General features: G+C 40.2%; 1 protein-coding gene across 3 annotated transcripts in view; it reads left to right on the forward strand.

Moving 5' to 3' along the window:
• ICE1 (interactor of little elongation complex ELL subunit 1) overlaps positions 1–16,127 on the forward strand; it is a 365,848-nt gene that overhangs the window by 182,064 nt on the left and 167,657 nt on the right. For 2 of the 3 annotated variants that reach the window (XM_083188304.1, XM_083188306.1), the window contains 2 exons: positions 4,206–4,289; positions 5,756–5,797. In XM_083188304.1, coding sequence (XP_083044430.1) covers positions 4,206–4,289; positions 5,756–5,797 — 126 coding nt within the window. The remainder of the gene's footprint in view (positions 1–4,205; positions 4,290–5,755; positions 5,798–16,127) is intronic. The other variant, XM_083188305.1, reaches the window with a different exon arrangement.

Genomic DNA, 16,127 nt, shown 5'->3' on the forward strand with positions numbered 1-16,127 from the left:
ATTGTTTTACAAACCAAATGTATATGTAAATGGTTTTAATTGGAACATTTATAAATAAAAATTGAATTTAAAAAAAAAAACATGGCCTCGAGTTTCACTGTATTTCAGTGAGGTTCCCGAGAACAGGATTACCATGCCCAGAGACATGGCACGGTGAGGAAGGCCCTTTGGCTAAGCCCACTTTCTTTAGATCACCAGGGTGATGAGATGAGGTACAGAAATATGTAAGACCGTTATGCAATGTATTACCGAAATAACCACATGCGATTGTTTCATTTGTACAATGTAATTTTTTATTTGTATTTGATATACAGGTTGAGTATCCCTTGCTCGGGACCAGGAGAATTTTGGATAACGGATTATTCCGTATTTCGGAATATTTTAATATTTCAATGATGTATTTTGAAGTATCTTGCATTTATGCTGTATAAACACATAATATACACACAAATATATTTTATTACCACATAAAATACACACAAATATATTTTATTTGTTCAAAAAACAAGGTTTCAAAACGTGAAACAAAATGTGTGTACTATCTCAGCACTGAATTTGAATGCCAAGCAATCATTGTCTTGCACATATATAGTGCCAGTTACATATCATGTCCCCAGTGATGCTGTTACAAATGTCCCCAGTGAGTTTTTAGCAAAAAAATAAAAATATATTTTTCACTTTCTGGAATGTCTGGTTTTCGGAATAATTCGGATAACGGATATTCGGATACGGGATACTCGACCTGTATTCATATAGAAAAATTCCAAATAAAATATCTTTAAAAAAAAAATGATTGTGTTTATTTTATAACCACTTTAAACTCACAGGACAAGACTATTAGGAAAGCCCTTACGAAACATTGGGGTGTTATACAGATGGATCCATGTTTTAATAAGATCCCTTTGAAATCTGATATATTTTTTTTTTTTAAAAAGCTAGGAACTTGAAGGATATTTTGGAACCAAGCATGGTGTTCCTGTGTTAGCTTAGTTATAGTCCTTGAGGTATCCTGTTCCACCAGACAACAGGAGGTTTTTATCGACGCATTTAGTGAAGGGGAATCGTAGCAGGATTTTTTTGCACATAGATGTTTGGGCATCGTCCCTTGTCAATGGGGATTTCAATGTCACTGCTTCTATTTTGATAGAATTCTCGTAAGCAGAGCTGTCTCCCTAGTTTTAATTGTTCCACCTTAATCTGGAATGAGTCACAGGATTGCTATCACACATAATTCCATGTTCATCATCGTAGGGGAGGACAGGTTAAAAAATGGTTTCAGCTAAGTCTTCTTGCGTTAAGGAGGCCATTTGTTTCCCCACCATCTTTTGCTGACCGACGCAGTGGATATCCCTATGTCGTTGCTGGCCAGATAGTCCCTGGTGTAGACTCCTGAAGGTGGTTGACCGTGGACCTGCTGGCTGTTGTGTCAATGTCACTAGCTGAAGAATGGTCTTCCCTAGATGAATCTGTCTCACGACCTTGTCTGCGAGGTCTGCATCTAAATGGTTTCAGTTTTGAGTTAACCCAATCTTTTTTGTTACGTAGTAACACAGTCAAGATCAAACAAGCATTTGTTAACCCCTTCCCGACATTTGACGTATATATACGTCATGGTCGGGAAGGACTTCCCGACACATGACGTATATATACGTCATGGCTTTAAACTGTCACCGCGTCTATAGACGCGGTGACAGTTTGGAGATGTCTGCTGTCCCTGACAGCAGACATCCCCCCTCGCCGCCCAGGGGGGGCAGGGGTGCCCCCCCCGGTCGGCGATCGCTGCGATTGGCTGTTCAAAAGTGAACAGCCAATTGCAGCGTTTTCTGTGTTACCGGCGGCTAAGCCGCTCGGTAACACAGAGATCGGTGGTGATCGGTGCTGTTAAGTACAGCACCGATCACCACCGAGCGGCATCCCGCCCTTCCACCCGCCCGGCAGCCCGCCCTCCCACCCGGCAGCCTCCCTCCCACCCAGCCAGCAGCCGCAGCGCCAGCCCCCCTCCCACCCCCCCGCCAGCAGCAGCATTTATTTGTATGAACTACAGTATATGAACTTTTTATGAACTATATATGTATATGTATATATATATATATATATATACATACAGTGATCGGTGCTGTTAAGTACAGCACCGATCACCACCGATCGCCAGCCCCCCCCCCCCCCCCTCCCACCCGGCAGCCCCCCCTCCCACCCACCCGGCTGCCGCAGCGCCAGCACCCCTCCCACCCCCCCACCAGCCGCAGCGCTAGCCCCCCTCCCAAAGCTGGTGAGCAAAATGGGGTCACATGTGGGGGGGTTCCACTGTATTGGTGCTTCGGGGGTCTTGCTAATGCGACATAGCACCCACCATTCATTCCACCATCAAAAATCACTCCTTCCCTTCTGAGTCCTGCCTTGCACCCAAATGGTATTTTTGGGTCACATATGAGGCATTGCCATACTCAGGAGAAATTGGGGCACATATTTTGGGGTGCTTTATCTCCTTCATTCCTTGCGAAAATGAAAAATTTTGAGCCAGAACTGCATTTTTGTGTAAAAAATTACATTTTTTTACACAAAAATGCAGATCTGGCTCAAAATTTTTCATTTTCACAAGGAATGAAGGAGACAAAGCACCCCAAAATCTGTGCCCCAATTTCTCCCGAGTATGGCAATGCCTCACGTGACCAAAAAATACCAGTTGGGTGCATGGCAGGACTCAGAAGGGAAGGAGTGATTTTTGGATTTTGCAGCACAGATTCTGGTTGAATGACCCCTGAAGCACCCATACAGTGGAACCCCCCACAAGTGACCCCATTTTGCAAACTACACCCTTCAGGGAATTCATCAGGGGGTAAAATGTGTACATTTCAAACCCCCAGGGGTTTCACCAATTTTGATACAACTGAGCTGTGAAAATGAAAAATTTAATTTTTTCATTTTCACAGCCCAGTTGTATCAAAATTGGTGAAACCCCTGGGGGTTTGAAATGTACACTATACCCCTAAATGAATTCCCTGAAGGGTGTAGTTTGCAAAATGGGGTGACTTGTGGGGGAGGTTCCTAACTTTTAGCACTTATGGTGCCTAGAAACCTACATGGTGCCTAAAAAAAAATTTCATAAAAAGGAGGCTCCAAAATCAAGTAGGTGCTCCTTCTATTATGAAGCCTGTGGTTTGGTCAACGTGCACACTAGGGCCACATATAGGATATTTATGAAAACAAAAGAATTGGGGGAATCAATTTTTAGTCACATTTCTCTAGTAAAATCTACTGTATTCGTTAGAAAAATGTATTAAAATTGAAACTCTGCAAAAAAAAAGAAATTTTGAAATTTCACCTACACTTTGTTTTAATTCCTGTGAAACACATAAAGGGTTAACAAACTTCCAAAATGCTGTTTTGAATACTGTGAGGGGTGCAGTTTTTGAAATGGCATCATTTATGGGGGTGTCTCACATACAAGTCCCTCAAAGTCACATCAGAACTGAACTGGTCCCTAAAAAAATCAGTGTTTGAAATTTTCTTGAGAATTTGCTATTCATATTTGAAGCCTCCTAGTGTCCAAAAAAATGAAAAGGAGGTTGAAATAATGATTGCAACATAAAGTAGACATATGGTCTTTGTTAGTTATTAACTATTTTGAGTGGTATGTTTATTTGTCTCACAAGCAGAAAATGTGACATTTTGCAAATTGCAAAATTTTCCATTTTTTCATGACATTTTGGTATTTTTCACAAAAAAACACAGACTGTATCGACCCAAATTTACCACTAACTTGAAGTACAATGTGTCACGAGAAAACAATCTCAAAATCACTGGGATAAGTAAAAGCAAAAAAAAGTTATCCCCACTTAAGTGAAACATGTCAGATTTGAAAAAAATGGCTCTGTCAGGAACGCAAAAACTGGCTGTGTCAGGAAGGGGTTAAGGGTTGATGTCCAATCCTTACAAAACGGTATGTTGGATCGGCCGATTTTTGGCACATTTTTTTTTTATTTAAGTCCATGTGGGGTCTTTTTTTTTCTCTGATATAGTCAGAGAGCACCACTCCATAATAGAAATCAATCTCACAGCGTTTTAGCTTTAGGAGTTCATGATACAAGTGCAAATTGTCAGGAGAACCTCTGGCAGTAAAGAAGTTGTATTTTAAACATAATAGAGTCTTAGTCTAAATAATTATCTGTTTATAATACAGAATTTTTAATTTGTTTTTTCTTCAGAGAAAATCAAATTTTTGCTGGAAGAACTCTGGGGTTGCATAGACTGTTCCACAGAAAAAAGTAGTGCCGTTCACATGATATTTGGTAAGAATTGGAATATTTTAATTTAAGTACAAATTGTTCCTGAATTTGGTAGATATTACAGGAAGAGCATTGTATAACTTATCTGGAATGCCTGTGACTGTATTTTGGGGATGCTGTAAAAAATGTCTGTAGAACTTTAATGGAAAAAAAAATGGTATACTGTATTATAACATACAGGTTGTTCCATAAGTGTGTAAACACTCTTTAAAAATTAATTATTTGTAATCTATCATAAGTAGCATCATGGAACAGTATTCAATGCTGCCAGCATCGGGGGTTTGTACAGTGAGGATGGCTTTTCCTCACTGAGAAGAAGCCATCCTCGCCTTATTTAATGTTTGGGCCAAATCCTCACTGGGGGATGCCAGCGAGGTTCGCTGCAAATTCAGCGAGTCCGCTGCATTTTGTTGCGAGCCCAGCCGTTTTAATGGCCACACTCACCATTTCCGCCTCGCCTCAGGGAACAGGTAAGGAGGCAAATGGTGAGTGAACCTCACTATGGGGAGTGAGTTGAATACTCTTGACGTTGAGGAAAAGCCATCCTTGCCCTACAGACCCCCTCGCCACGGCATTGAATACCACCAATGAACTGGAGGTAGAGAACATGTGTTTTTTTTTTTTTTTTTTTAGTACAGGCACTGCAGAGCTTGCAGCATTTTGCTAATACAGGCACTGGGCAGCACACAGCTTTTTGGTAGTACAGGTTGAGTATCCCGTATCCGAATATCCATTATCCAAATTATTCCGAAAACCATACTTTCCAGAAAGTGAAAAAAAAATAAAAATTTTTGCTAAAAACTCACTGGGGACATTTGTAACAGCACTACTGAGGACATGATATGTAACTATCACTATATATGTACAAGAAAATGACTGCTTGGCATTCAAATTCAGTATCTGAGATAGTACACAAATTTTGTTTCATGTTTTGAAACCTTGTTTTTTGAACAAATAAAATATATATGTGTGTATTTTATGTGGTAATAAAATATATTTGTGTTTATTTTATATGTTTTTATACAGCATAAATGCAAGAAACTTCAAAATACATAATTGAAATATTAAAATATTCCGAAAAACGGAATAATCCGTTATCCAAAATTCTCCTGGTCCCGAGCATTTTAGATACGGGAAACTCAACCTGTACAGGCATCGTGGAGCACGTGGCTTTTTAGTAGTACAAACATTGGGGAGCACACAAGCTTGATGCATAGACTTCAGATAATAGATTTTGGAAGAACCCCATAAATATTAAGCGGCTTTATATGAGGTCCCTCCATTTGAACAGTTGCATCTATTATTAAATTGCTATTTTGTTTTGGGATGAATGATTGCTGTCAAGAAAAATTACTTTTCAGTAGCTGTCATCCATTTGTAGGAAATGCTTTTACATATTTTCTTGCCGGTGCTGCTTTTGAATACATATATTTTCTCTCATCCCCCTTCTTTTTTTCTTTTTTTTTAAGATGAACAAGTCCACACAAATAAAGAAGTGAAAGCTAGAAAAAGTAAGTTGCTTTTTAATTTATGGAGGTACTCAATATTGCCTAGATTCTTCTAACCAAAGAATCCAGACATACCTTTTCAATGTGTCTGTTTTCGTGCTGGCTTTTACCTACGACGCAGCTTTGACTTTGTTGAAAGTCGAATCTGCCTCTGTGGAAGATAGTCAAAAATGTCTGCCCGTGCCGATATTTTTGACAGTTGGAAAATAGTCACTTGGATTGAGTAGGTTGAATGTAAATTATACTGGAAAGTGCAGATTTTCCATCTGTGGATAAATTAGGCACAGATTGAATAACCCCTAAATATATTAGAATTTTTGGTACTTATGTAATATCTGGGCTCCCGTTTTTCTTATGAGACCGCATCCCCTTGCGGGGCTCGCTGCGCTCGCCACGCTTCGGGCACGGTGGCTCGCTGCGCTCGCCACACTATATAAAATCAACTCCATGCGTAGTTGGATAGTAGGGGGTATGAAAAAATGGGGTGCATTTAACATGGGAGCCCAGATAATACATAAGTACCGAATTTTTTGTCTGTTGTAGGCTGTGTGGAGCTCCAACTTGCGGGGGCAGAAATAAAGACATCATACATAGGTATCATTGATAGTCAGATTTAGGTATCAGTGTTGTCTAAAGGTGCCCATACACTGAGGCAATTTGGTTCGATTTCAGCTGATTGCGACCAATCGGTTCATTAAATCGGACCAAATCGTCCCTCACTGACATGCCGACGGGTCCGATGCGCTTCGGACCCTACCAGGTGGTTGGACCGGCAGGCCGTCCGACCACCCGTTCCTCCTGGCGGCAGGTGCAGCTTTGAAACACGTTGGCACAGGCATCCAGCCCCCCCACCATTTGCTGCTGTTCCAGTCATCACCTAACCATCTCTGAGAAATTTCCACCTGAGAACATTAACGGAGAACCAGACCGCGGTTGACCATTTACCACACATTTGAATATGGTACCAACCATTTGAAGGCAAGCCACTTCTCTAAGGTACCTCTTGGTCATCCAGCGGATCCCCCACGGCTTCAGATATTCCAACTGGGAGGAACGCCACCCCCACGACTTGTTTTGGAGGAAGCATTACAAGTGTAACCACGTTTGATTGTCTGCAGGAAAATTCCACCTTCCATTTCTCCCCTCTCCCCACTCAACAATGGACTGATTTGATGTTACAATAACTGGATGCAGCCTTCTCAATCCACCTGCTATTCCCAATTTTTTATATTTTCATTATATTTGTATTAATTTTATAGTGTTATATGTACTTATTAAAGTGCTTTTATTTCTAAATACATACCTTGTTCTGCCATCAATTCAGCGCAATCTATATCCACACATTTTTTTGTTTACATATAGGGACTGACAATCCCTTTCTCAGATTGCTGCTGGCCTCACACAGGCTCCCCAACAGTTACTCCGGTACCGTTTTTTTCCAGTATTTTTGAGGGAAACTAAACTGGGTACACACTGCGTGACAAGTGCCACCAATCTGACAGAGCAATTATAGGATCTGTGTACACTGGGCAATTGCTTGCCCGCTGGTATAGCTTGTGTTCTTGAACGGAATGTGGTGAATCGTTCAGGATCTCTAAATTGTGGGATAATCAGACCCAAGTGTGTATGACCAGTTTTAGAAACGTTCCTGGTGACTGGTCATTTAATGTGTAGCCAGCCTGCTTAAGAAATTGGAGGGTTGATCCATATGCGACTCTAAAGCATTTTTTCCCTTCAAATGTTTTAATATGAAGGGTTAACAGTGGTCAACACACGTAAAAGGGTCACCATGAGTTCTTCCTTGCTTTTTTTGGAATCATTTGTACCACTTCACTCACCAAGCTTCGGGCCAGTTGCCAGGCACTGCTACCACTGCAATAGGAACACTTTATCGTTCCCAATCAGAATCCACATGCATGGGAAATAATGGGGGAAACAAACAAACTTAAAAAAAACATTCTGTCCCCCCTTATGGTGATGACTGTTGACCTTATAAACCATATGGTTTATAAGGTCAATATATATATATATATATATATGTATGTATGTATGTATGTATAGGTAGGGGTAGGGGTAGAAAAGAAGACTGGCACTCCAAGGTCTTTTAAAAATGTGTATTAAAACAACATGGAATTAACCACCAACGTTTCGGGGCAGCGCCCCTTTGGCAAGGTGTAGGTGAGAACAAAAGAACAAATTTAGTGCTTACCTTATAATAGAGGGTGATTAGTGAAGGCAGCGTGACATACCGTGCTGATTTCGCCCCCGGGGGGGGTGTGTGAGTTCCCTTTCCGGCTCTGCAGTTTCCGTCCTGTCTCCCCTGTTTCCGGCTGTGAAAGCCAGCTTGACACGCAAGCTGCTGCGTAGTCATAGAAACACGAGCCGGCTGTGTTGATCGGGTGGGCGGTTCCAGCTCCAGGAGTTCACGCTGCCTTTGAACAAAATAAGCAAACATCACATATCAACATTACAGATTAACAGTGCATGTGATCACATCATGGGTATATGCATCAGTGTCCACACTGAAGTGAACATGTTTCTGTGTATAAAATAAAAGTTCGTGGGTCAGTTCTGTCCTGTGAATGTGACTTAGTGTGGGTGTCCCCTCTATTGGCTGGGCAGCCCGTGCCGCTGTGTGGGCTGACAGATCACCTCACCAGCTATGTGACTGAACAAAATGTGTGCTGATGCGTGTTATATAAGATGTCCGGTGTTGTGGTAGCTCCAGAAATGGATGTGAGTGGGATCGTTGTGGGGTGAGCGCGCAGGGATTAAGACGTGAAAATGATGGATCTCCCTCCTAGGTACCCTGCTACGGGTGCTACCCCCGTGCCCTGGAGTCTATGCCTCCCTCTCATAAAGGGTTACTGTGTTTTAGGTGCTTTAAGCATCTCATATGCGGAGGCATACTGTAAGAAAAAGGGGAACAGGCTGGCTGGATGGAACAAAGAGGGACAGGCTGGCTGGCTGGAAAAGAGGGGGGGAAAAAGTTCACTGTATGGAGTTCACGTCCTGGGTGTATGCCCCAGTACTTCTAGATGTGAAAACCCTATTGTGGGCGCTTGTTGTTAGCTGTAGTGTTATCCTGCAGCTTGGTGTCACGTAATGTGAACATACACTGTCTTCAGTGTTTCAGCATCACATAAGTAAAAATACACTATAAGAAGAAAACCAAAGGGACAGGAAGACTAGCTGGAGAAGAAGAAAAAAGCACACCGTGCGGGGTTCATGCCCACCTATTTTCTGGCATGGGTGTATACCCCAGTGGTACTGAATGTGGCTTCCCTAGTATGGGTACTGGCTGTAGACTGCTGTATTGACCTGCGGCCTGGTATCACATACATGAAAAATGTACACTATAGGAAGAAAATCAAAGTGATAGAAAGACTAGACGGAGAGGAAGAGAAAAGCACACTGTGAGGGGCTCATGTCGCCCTATGTTGTCATTGTTCATGCAGCACAAATGAGGCCATATGACTGGCTATTCCTCCAGAGGCCGGGCTATTGCAATGGGCACAAGGGTCACAAGTCCTGTCATAAGAACAGGTTGAATGGTATTCTATCGTTGAGTCACATGACGGAGCCCAATCGGTGTATCCATCTGGTCTCAAGGTGTAATAGCTTGCCCCCTCTATCTCCTCTTCTTAGTCCCTCTGGAACATGGTCTATTATTATGTGTCTCATATCTGATAGTTTGTGCTTCTCCTGTGAGAAGTGCTTGGCCACTGGTTGCTCGTTACCCTTCCCGGACAGTGCTTGACTGATGGCTGACCGGTGCAACGCCATGCGTTCTCTCACAGTCCTAATCGTTTTGCCCACGTAGGTGAGATGACAAGGACACCTGATGACGTACACCACATAGGATGAGGTTCACGTCACAACGTGTTTGATGGGGAACTGCTGCGAGGTCTTTGGATGTATAAAGTGGGTTCCCGTGTTCATGTGCTGGCAGGTTGTGCATTTGATGCACTTGTAGCACCCTGGTGGACGATTCAGAAAGTTAGCACTGGGAATTCCTCCGGATTCAAAACCCGTGACATCGTTATGGACTATAGTGTCCTTAATGTTTCGCCCTCTTGTGTAGCATAGCATCAGTCTTTTAGCTTGCAGACCTGGGAGGTACTTGTTGATCTTTATGATTTGGCCATAGGGCCCTGGTGGCTCTGGGTAAGATGGCACTGGCTGTGTTAAACCTAGTCACAAATGGTAAAATCTCTTGCTCGAGGCGAGCAGGTTTGGGTCTAAGCAGTTGATCTCTTTCGATGGCTCATACCTCCTGTTTCTGCTTGTTGAGGGTTCGGCTGTCATAGCCCCTTTCATCGAACTTCCTGATGAACCCGTCCAGGGTCATCATGAGTTCTTCCATGCTTTTTTTGGAATAATTTGTACCACTTCACTCACCAAGCTTCGGGCCAGTTGCCAGGCACTGCTACCACTGCGATGGGAACACTTTATCGTTCCAATTCGGTATCCACATGCATGGGAAATAATGAAAAACTCCTGTCCCCCCTTATGGTGATGACTGTTGACCTTATAAACCATATGGTTTATAAGGTCAATATATTTTATTTATTTATATATATATATATATATATATATATATACACAAGACAGAGGTACCCAAAGATCCGCGCCCAATAGAGAGTAGCAGCAACTCTGAGAGTCCCCCGTTAGCTGAGACCCAAAACAGATAGAAATACAAGACAGAAACAGAGTGCGCTTAAGGGTGCAAGTACACAACTTATTCCACAATATAAAAAATTTAATAAAAACCAACAACACGGCTCAAAAAAAGATACAGTGATAATATGGTCATATATTGAAATCAATTTAGACAGAATATGTGGCAATTCAGTACAACGGCAGGCCCAACGCGTTTTGTCACCCACGTGACTTCCTCAGGGGAATTAGATGACTTGATTATCAAGGCTGTAATTGCTCTAAAAATGACAATAGAGTATATCAGAAACAACACACAAAGAGAAAGATATATATATCTCATTTAAGCTGGAGAAAAGTTCGAAAGGAGGAGGAGGACAAATGGAGAAGAGGAAAATTGAAAACTAATAAACGATACAGCTTACAAAAAATATATCATCACTGCCATATTACATTAACATCATAGGGAATGTATCCCCCTTTTTTTAAAATTCTGCATGATTAATTCATAAACCATAAGGCTGATTCAGATTTATAATAATATTCAATTCGCACCCAATTAAAAAGGATACTGCATCAAAACATAAAATTAACATCCGGACAAAAAAATTGATACATATACATACAAAGATAATACAAAAAAAAAAAAAAAACAGTAAAAAAACAACAATACCTTATTGCCGTGTCTCTAATTGACTGAACACAGATAATTAAAGTGGATAATGATCTGAATAGAGAGATGCATACAGTCGAAAAATTAGGTTTAATTCTCCCTCTCGATTACTGTAACCATCACCAGCACCAAATAAATGTGGGTCAAGTGTATGGGAGATTAACACTTACAATACACCAAATGACAGCGCTCTTGTCAATGTTTGTGGTACACTTTTCGAATATCTCACTCAATTAAAGGTGTCAGCAGCACAGTTCATTCAAAAATCCACTTAAAAGGCAAATATAAGCGTCCAATCAGATGTGAATACATACACAATCAGTATAAGACAATGACTATGAGCAGGAGCTTTCCAAAAACCATTCAATAAATCCTAAAAGTGAATACTCACATATGACAGGGTAACCGGAAGCATGCTACACTGTATCCAAACTGCCGAATGACAGCTAGTACTAACAGGCGGCTTTATATAGGACTGGGCTATCCACGTCACTTCCTGTCTATCAAAAAAAGAAAAACGTCTAAAACGGGGACAATGCCTCCCCCTAAGTGAAAACCCATCACTGCTACCAGGGTGTAAACTCAGTACTCACCCCCGTAGTGATAGACAAACTCAGATAATTCCTTCTTTCAATTGAAACGGGCGGTACGACCGCCATGCGTTCCAAACCGGCGCCATTTTCCTCGAGGTGGAACGCATATGCGTCGCCTCGGCGCTTGTATGTATCGTCATGGTGCATTTTTTTATTTTTTGTTTGGGGAATCGGACGGACGGCGCGAACGCCGTGCGTTCCAAGTCAGCGCCATTTTGGTTTATGTGACACGCATATGCGCTACCTCTGGCGTCTATTATATTAACCCTGAGATTTAATCAGCTGATATTCTAACCTACGCTCTCACTAAATAAAAATGCCAATAATGGTTTATAAAGAATAATACTAAATTAAAAGGGAGAACATTAATATACTAATACCCTTCATTTACAAAACATATATTAAACAAAATAATTCTAATGCGTTCCAAATCACCCCCATACTGGGAGATCTTGGAGCGCAAATACCGGAAGTGGAATGTGTTCTATTGTTTATACTAATGTGCTTTAAAATGTTACATATTACATATATATCAAGCACTACACTACTAAAAAGGGGACTGTGCTTATTATCATTAAATTTAACTCTAAATGGATCTCTATGAGTCCATTAAAGTGATATAATCAAAAATCATTTGACCTATGGTATAACCTAACACCCATTGATTCATTTATTTAATACTTTTTAATATGTGTATAACAATTAATTTTCTTACATTACTATTAAGTGTAAAAACTATGTAGAATTTATAATAACCTAATATTGGTGCTCCCGGTCATATACCGTACCGTAATTATTATCCTAGTGAATCCAAATAAGTGAACTAATAATTAACTAAAAAAATCGGGAAAGTGGGGAAGGGGAAGGGGGAGGGGTCTCAAAAAAAAAATTAAATGAAAAAAAAAAAAAAGAAATTCTACAAAATATATACATATATATAAATTGCTCCTGCCCGTATGTCATCGTCCTATTTCCATCGAAATTGTTACAACCTACTTTTTAATGAAACATAGTCATAACAAAGGATTCATGTATATATGAAAGAGGGGGAAGAAGTTGGACAGAGAGAAAAAAATAAAAAAACCAAGGTAAGAATAAGGACTACAAAAAGGCCACTATGTCCACGCCCTCATTCAATCCTTTGGGAGTTAAAGAATTTAAAGAGTAAATCCAGAAACTCTCTTTTCTGATTAATTCTCGGCCCCTGTCTCCACCTCTAGGGTTTAATGGGACGTGTTCCAGAACAGTAAATTTAAAATTCTCTTTTAAAAACCAAAGAATTGTGTTTCTCCAGGTAATGCCTGGGTAAGCTGTGCACTTTGACTTTGTTCCTGATGTTACGCATATGTTCTTGTATCCTCAACTTGACCTGTCTTATGGTCTTCCCGACATAAGTCAAATTGCAGCTACAGGTGATTTTGTAGACGACATGATCAGAGTTGCAAGTCACCGCCTCTTTGATTTTATATTCCCTGCCGTTTTCCATAGTGTGGTGAAAGGGGGCTTTCTCCAAAAATGGGCAACAAATACATTTGTTGCAGGGCAACATCCCGGGTTTTTTATTTAAAAAATGGGCCACTTTTGAAGTGGGGGGAAGTTGTGGTTTCATTCTACTTGGAGCCAAAATTGATTTTAGGTTTTTCGCCCGTCGATAAACCAGATTTGGCAGACGGGCGAAAAACCTAAAATCAATTTTGGCTCCAAGTAGAATGAAACCACAACTTCCCCCCACTTCAAAAGTGGCCCATTTTTTAAATAAAAAACCCGGGATGTTGCCCTGCAACAAATGTATTTGTTGCCCATTTTTGGAGAAAGCCCCCTTTCACCACACTATGGAAAACGGCAGGGAATATAAAATCAAAGAGGCGGTGACTTGCAACTCTGATCATGTCGTCTACAAAATCACCTGTAGCTGCAATTTGACTTATGTCGGGAAGACCATAAGACAGGTCAAGTTGAGGATACAAGAACATATGCGTAACATCAGGAACAAAGTAAAAGTGTGTGCACGCTTACCCAGGCATTACCTGGAGAAACACAATTCTTTGGTTTCAAAAGAGAATTTTAAATTTACTGTTCTGGAACACGTCCCATTAAACCCTAGAGGTGGAGACAGGGGCCGAGAATTAATCAGAAAAGAGAGTTTCTGGATTTACTCTTTAAATTCTTTAACTCCCAAAGGATTGAATGAGGGCGTGGACATAGTGGCCTTTTTGTAGTCCTTATTCTTACCTTGGTTTTTTTATTTTTTTCTCTCTGTCCAACTTCTTCCCCCTCTTTCATATATACATGAATCCTTTGTTATGACTATGTTTCATTAAAAAGTAGGTTGTAACAATTTCGATGGAAATAGGACGATGACATACGGGCAGGAGCAATTTATATATATGTATATATTTTGTAGAATTTTTTTTTTTTTTTTCATTTTTTTTTTGAGACCCCTCCCCCTTCCCCTTCCCCACTTTCCCGATTTTTTTAGTTAATTATTAGTTCACTTATTTGGATTCACTAGGATAATAATTACGGTACGGTATATGACCGGGAGCACCAATATTAGGTTATTATAAATTCTACATAGTTTTTACACTTAATAGTAATGTAAGAAAATTAATTGTTATACACATATTAAAAAGTATTAAATAAATGAATCAATGGGTGTTAGGTTATACCATAGGTCAAATGATTTTTGATTATATCACTTTAATGGACTCATAGAGATCCATTTAGAGTTACATTTAATGATAATAAGCACAGTCCCCTTTTTAGTAGTGTAGTGCTTGATATATATGTAATATGTAACATTTTAAAGCACATTAGTATAAACAATAGAACACATTCCACTTCCGGTATTTGCGCTCCAAGATCTCCCAGTATGGGGGTGATTTGGAACGCATTAGAATTATTTTGTTTAATATATGTTTTGTAAATGAAGGGTATTAGTATATTAATGTTCTCCCTTTTAATTTAGTATTATTCTTTATAAACCATTATTGGCATTTTTATTAAGTGAGAGCGTAGGTTAGAATATCAGCTGATTAAATCTCAGGGTTAATATAATAGACGCCAGAGGTAGCGCATATGCGTGTCACATAAACCAAAATGGCGCTGACTTGGAACGCACGGCGTTCGCGCCGTCCGTCCGATTCCCCAAACAAAAAATAAAAAAATGCACCATGACGATACATACAAGCGCCGAGGCGACGCATATGCGTTCCACCTCGAGGAAAATGGCGCCGGTTTGGAACGCATGGCGGTCGTACCGCCCGTTTCAATTGAAAGAAGGAATTATCTGAGTTTGTCTATCACTACGGGGGTGAGTACTGAGTTTACACCCTGGTAGCAGTGATGGGTTTTCACTTAGGGGGAGGCATTGTCCCCGTTTTAGACGTTTTTCTTTTTTTGATAGACAGGAAGTGACGTGGATAGCCCAGTCCTATATAAAGCCGCCTGTTAGTACTAGCTGTCATTCGGCAGTTTGGATACAGTGTAGCATGCTTCCGGTTACCCTGTCATATGTGAGTATTCACTTTTAGGATTTATTGAATGGTTTTTGGAAAGCTCCTGCTCATAGTCATTGTCTTATACTGATTGTGTATGTATTCACATCTGATTGGACGCTTATATTTGCCTTTTAAGTGGATTTTTGAATGAACTGTGCTGCTGACACCTTTAATTGAGTGAGATATTCGAAAAGTGTACCACAAACATTGACAAGAGCGCTGTCATTTGGTGTATTGTAAGTGTTAATCTCCCATACACTTGACCCACATTTATTTGGTGCTGGTGATGGTTACAGTAATCGAGAGGGAGAATTAAACCTAATTTTTCGACTGTATGCATCTCTCTATTCAGATCATTATCCACTTTAATTATCTGTGTTCAGTCAATTAGAGACACGGCAATAAGGTATTGTTGTTTTTTTACTGTTTTTTTTTTTTTTTTTGTATTATCTTTGTATGTATATGTACCAATTTTTTTGTCCGGATGTTAATTTTATGTTTTGATGCAGTATCCTTTTTAATTGGGTGCGAATTGAATATTATTATAAATCTGAATCAGCCTTATGGTTTATGAATTAATCATGCAGAATTTTAAAAAAAGGGGGATACATTCCCTATGATGTTAATGTAATATGGCAGTGATGATATATATTTTTTGTAAGCTGTATCGTTTATTAGTTTTCAATTTTCCTCTTCTCCATTTGTCCTCCTCCTCCTTTCGAACTTTTCTCCAGCTTAAATGAGATATATATATCTTTCTCTTTGTGTGTTGTTTCTGATATACTCTATTGTCATTTTTAGAGCAATTACAGCCTTGATAATCAAGTCATCTAATGCCCCTGAGGAAGTCACGTGGGTGACGAAACGCGTTGGGCCTGCCGTTGTACTGAATTGCCACATATTCTGTC

This window comes from Crinia signifera, chromosome 5, assembly GCF_055691185.1.
Source record: "Crinia signifera chromosome 5, ASM5569118v1, whole genome shotgun sequence".
Classification (NCBI taxonomy): domain Eukaryota; kingdom Metazoa; phylum Chordata; class Amphibia; order Anura; family Myobatrachidae; genus Crinia; species Crinia signifera.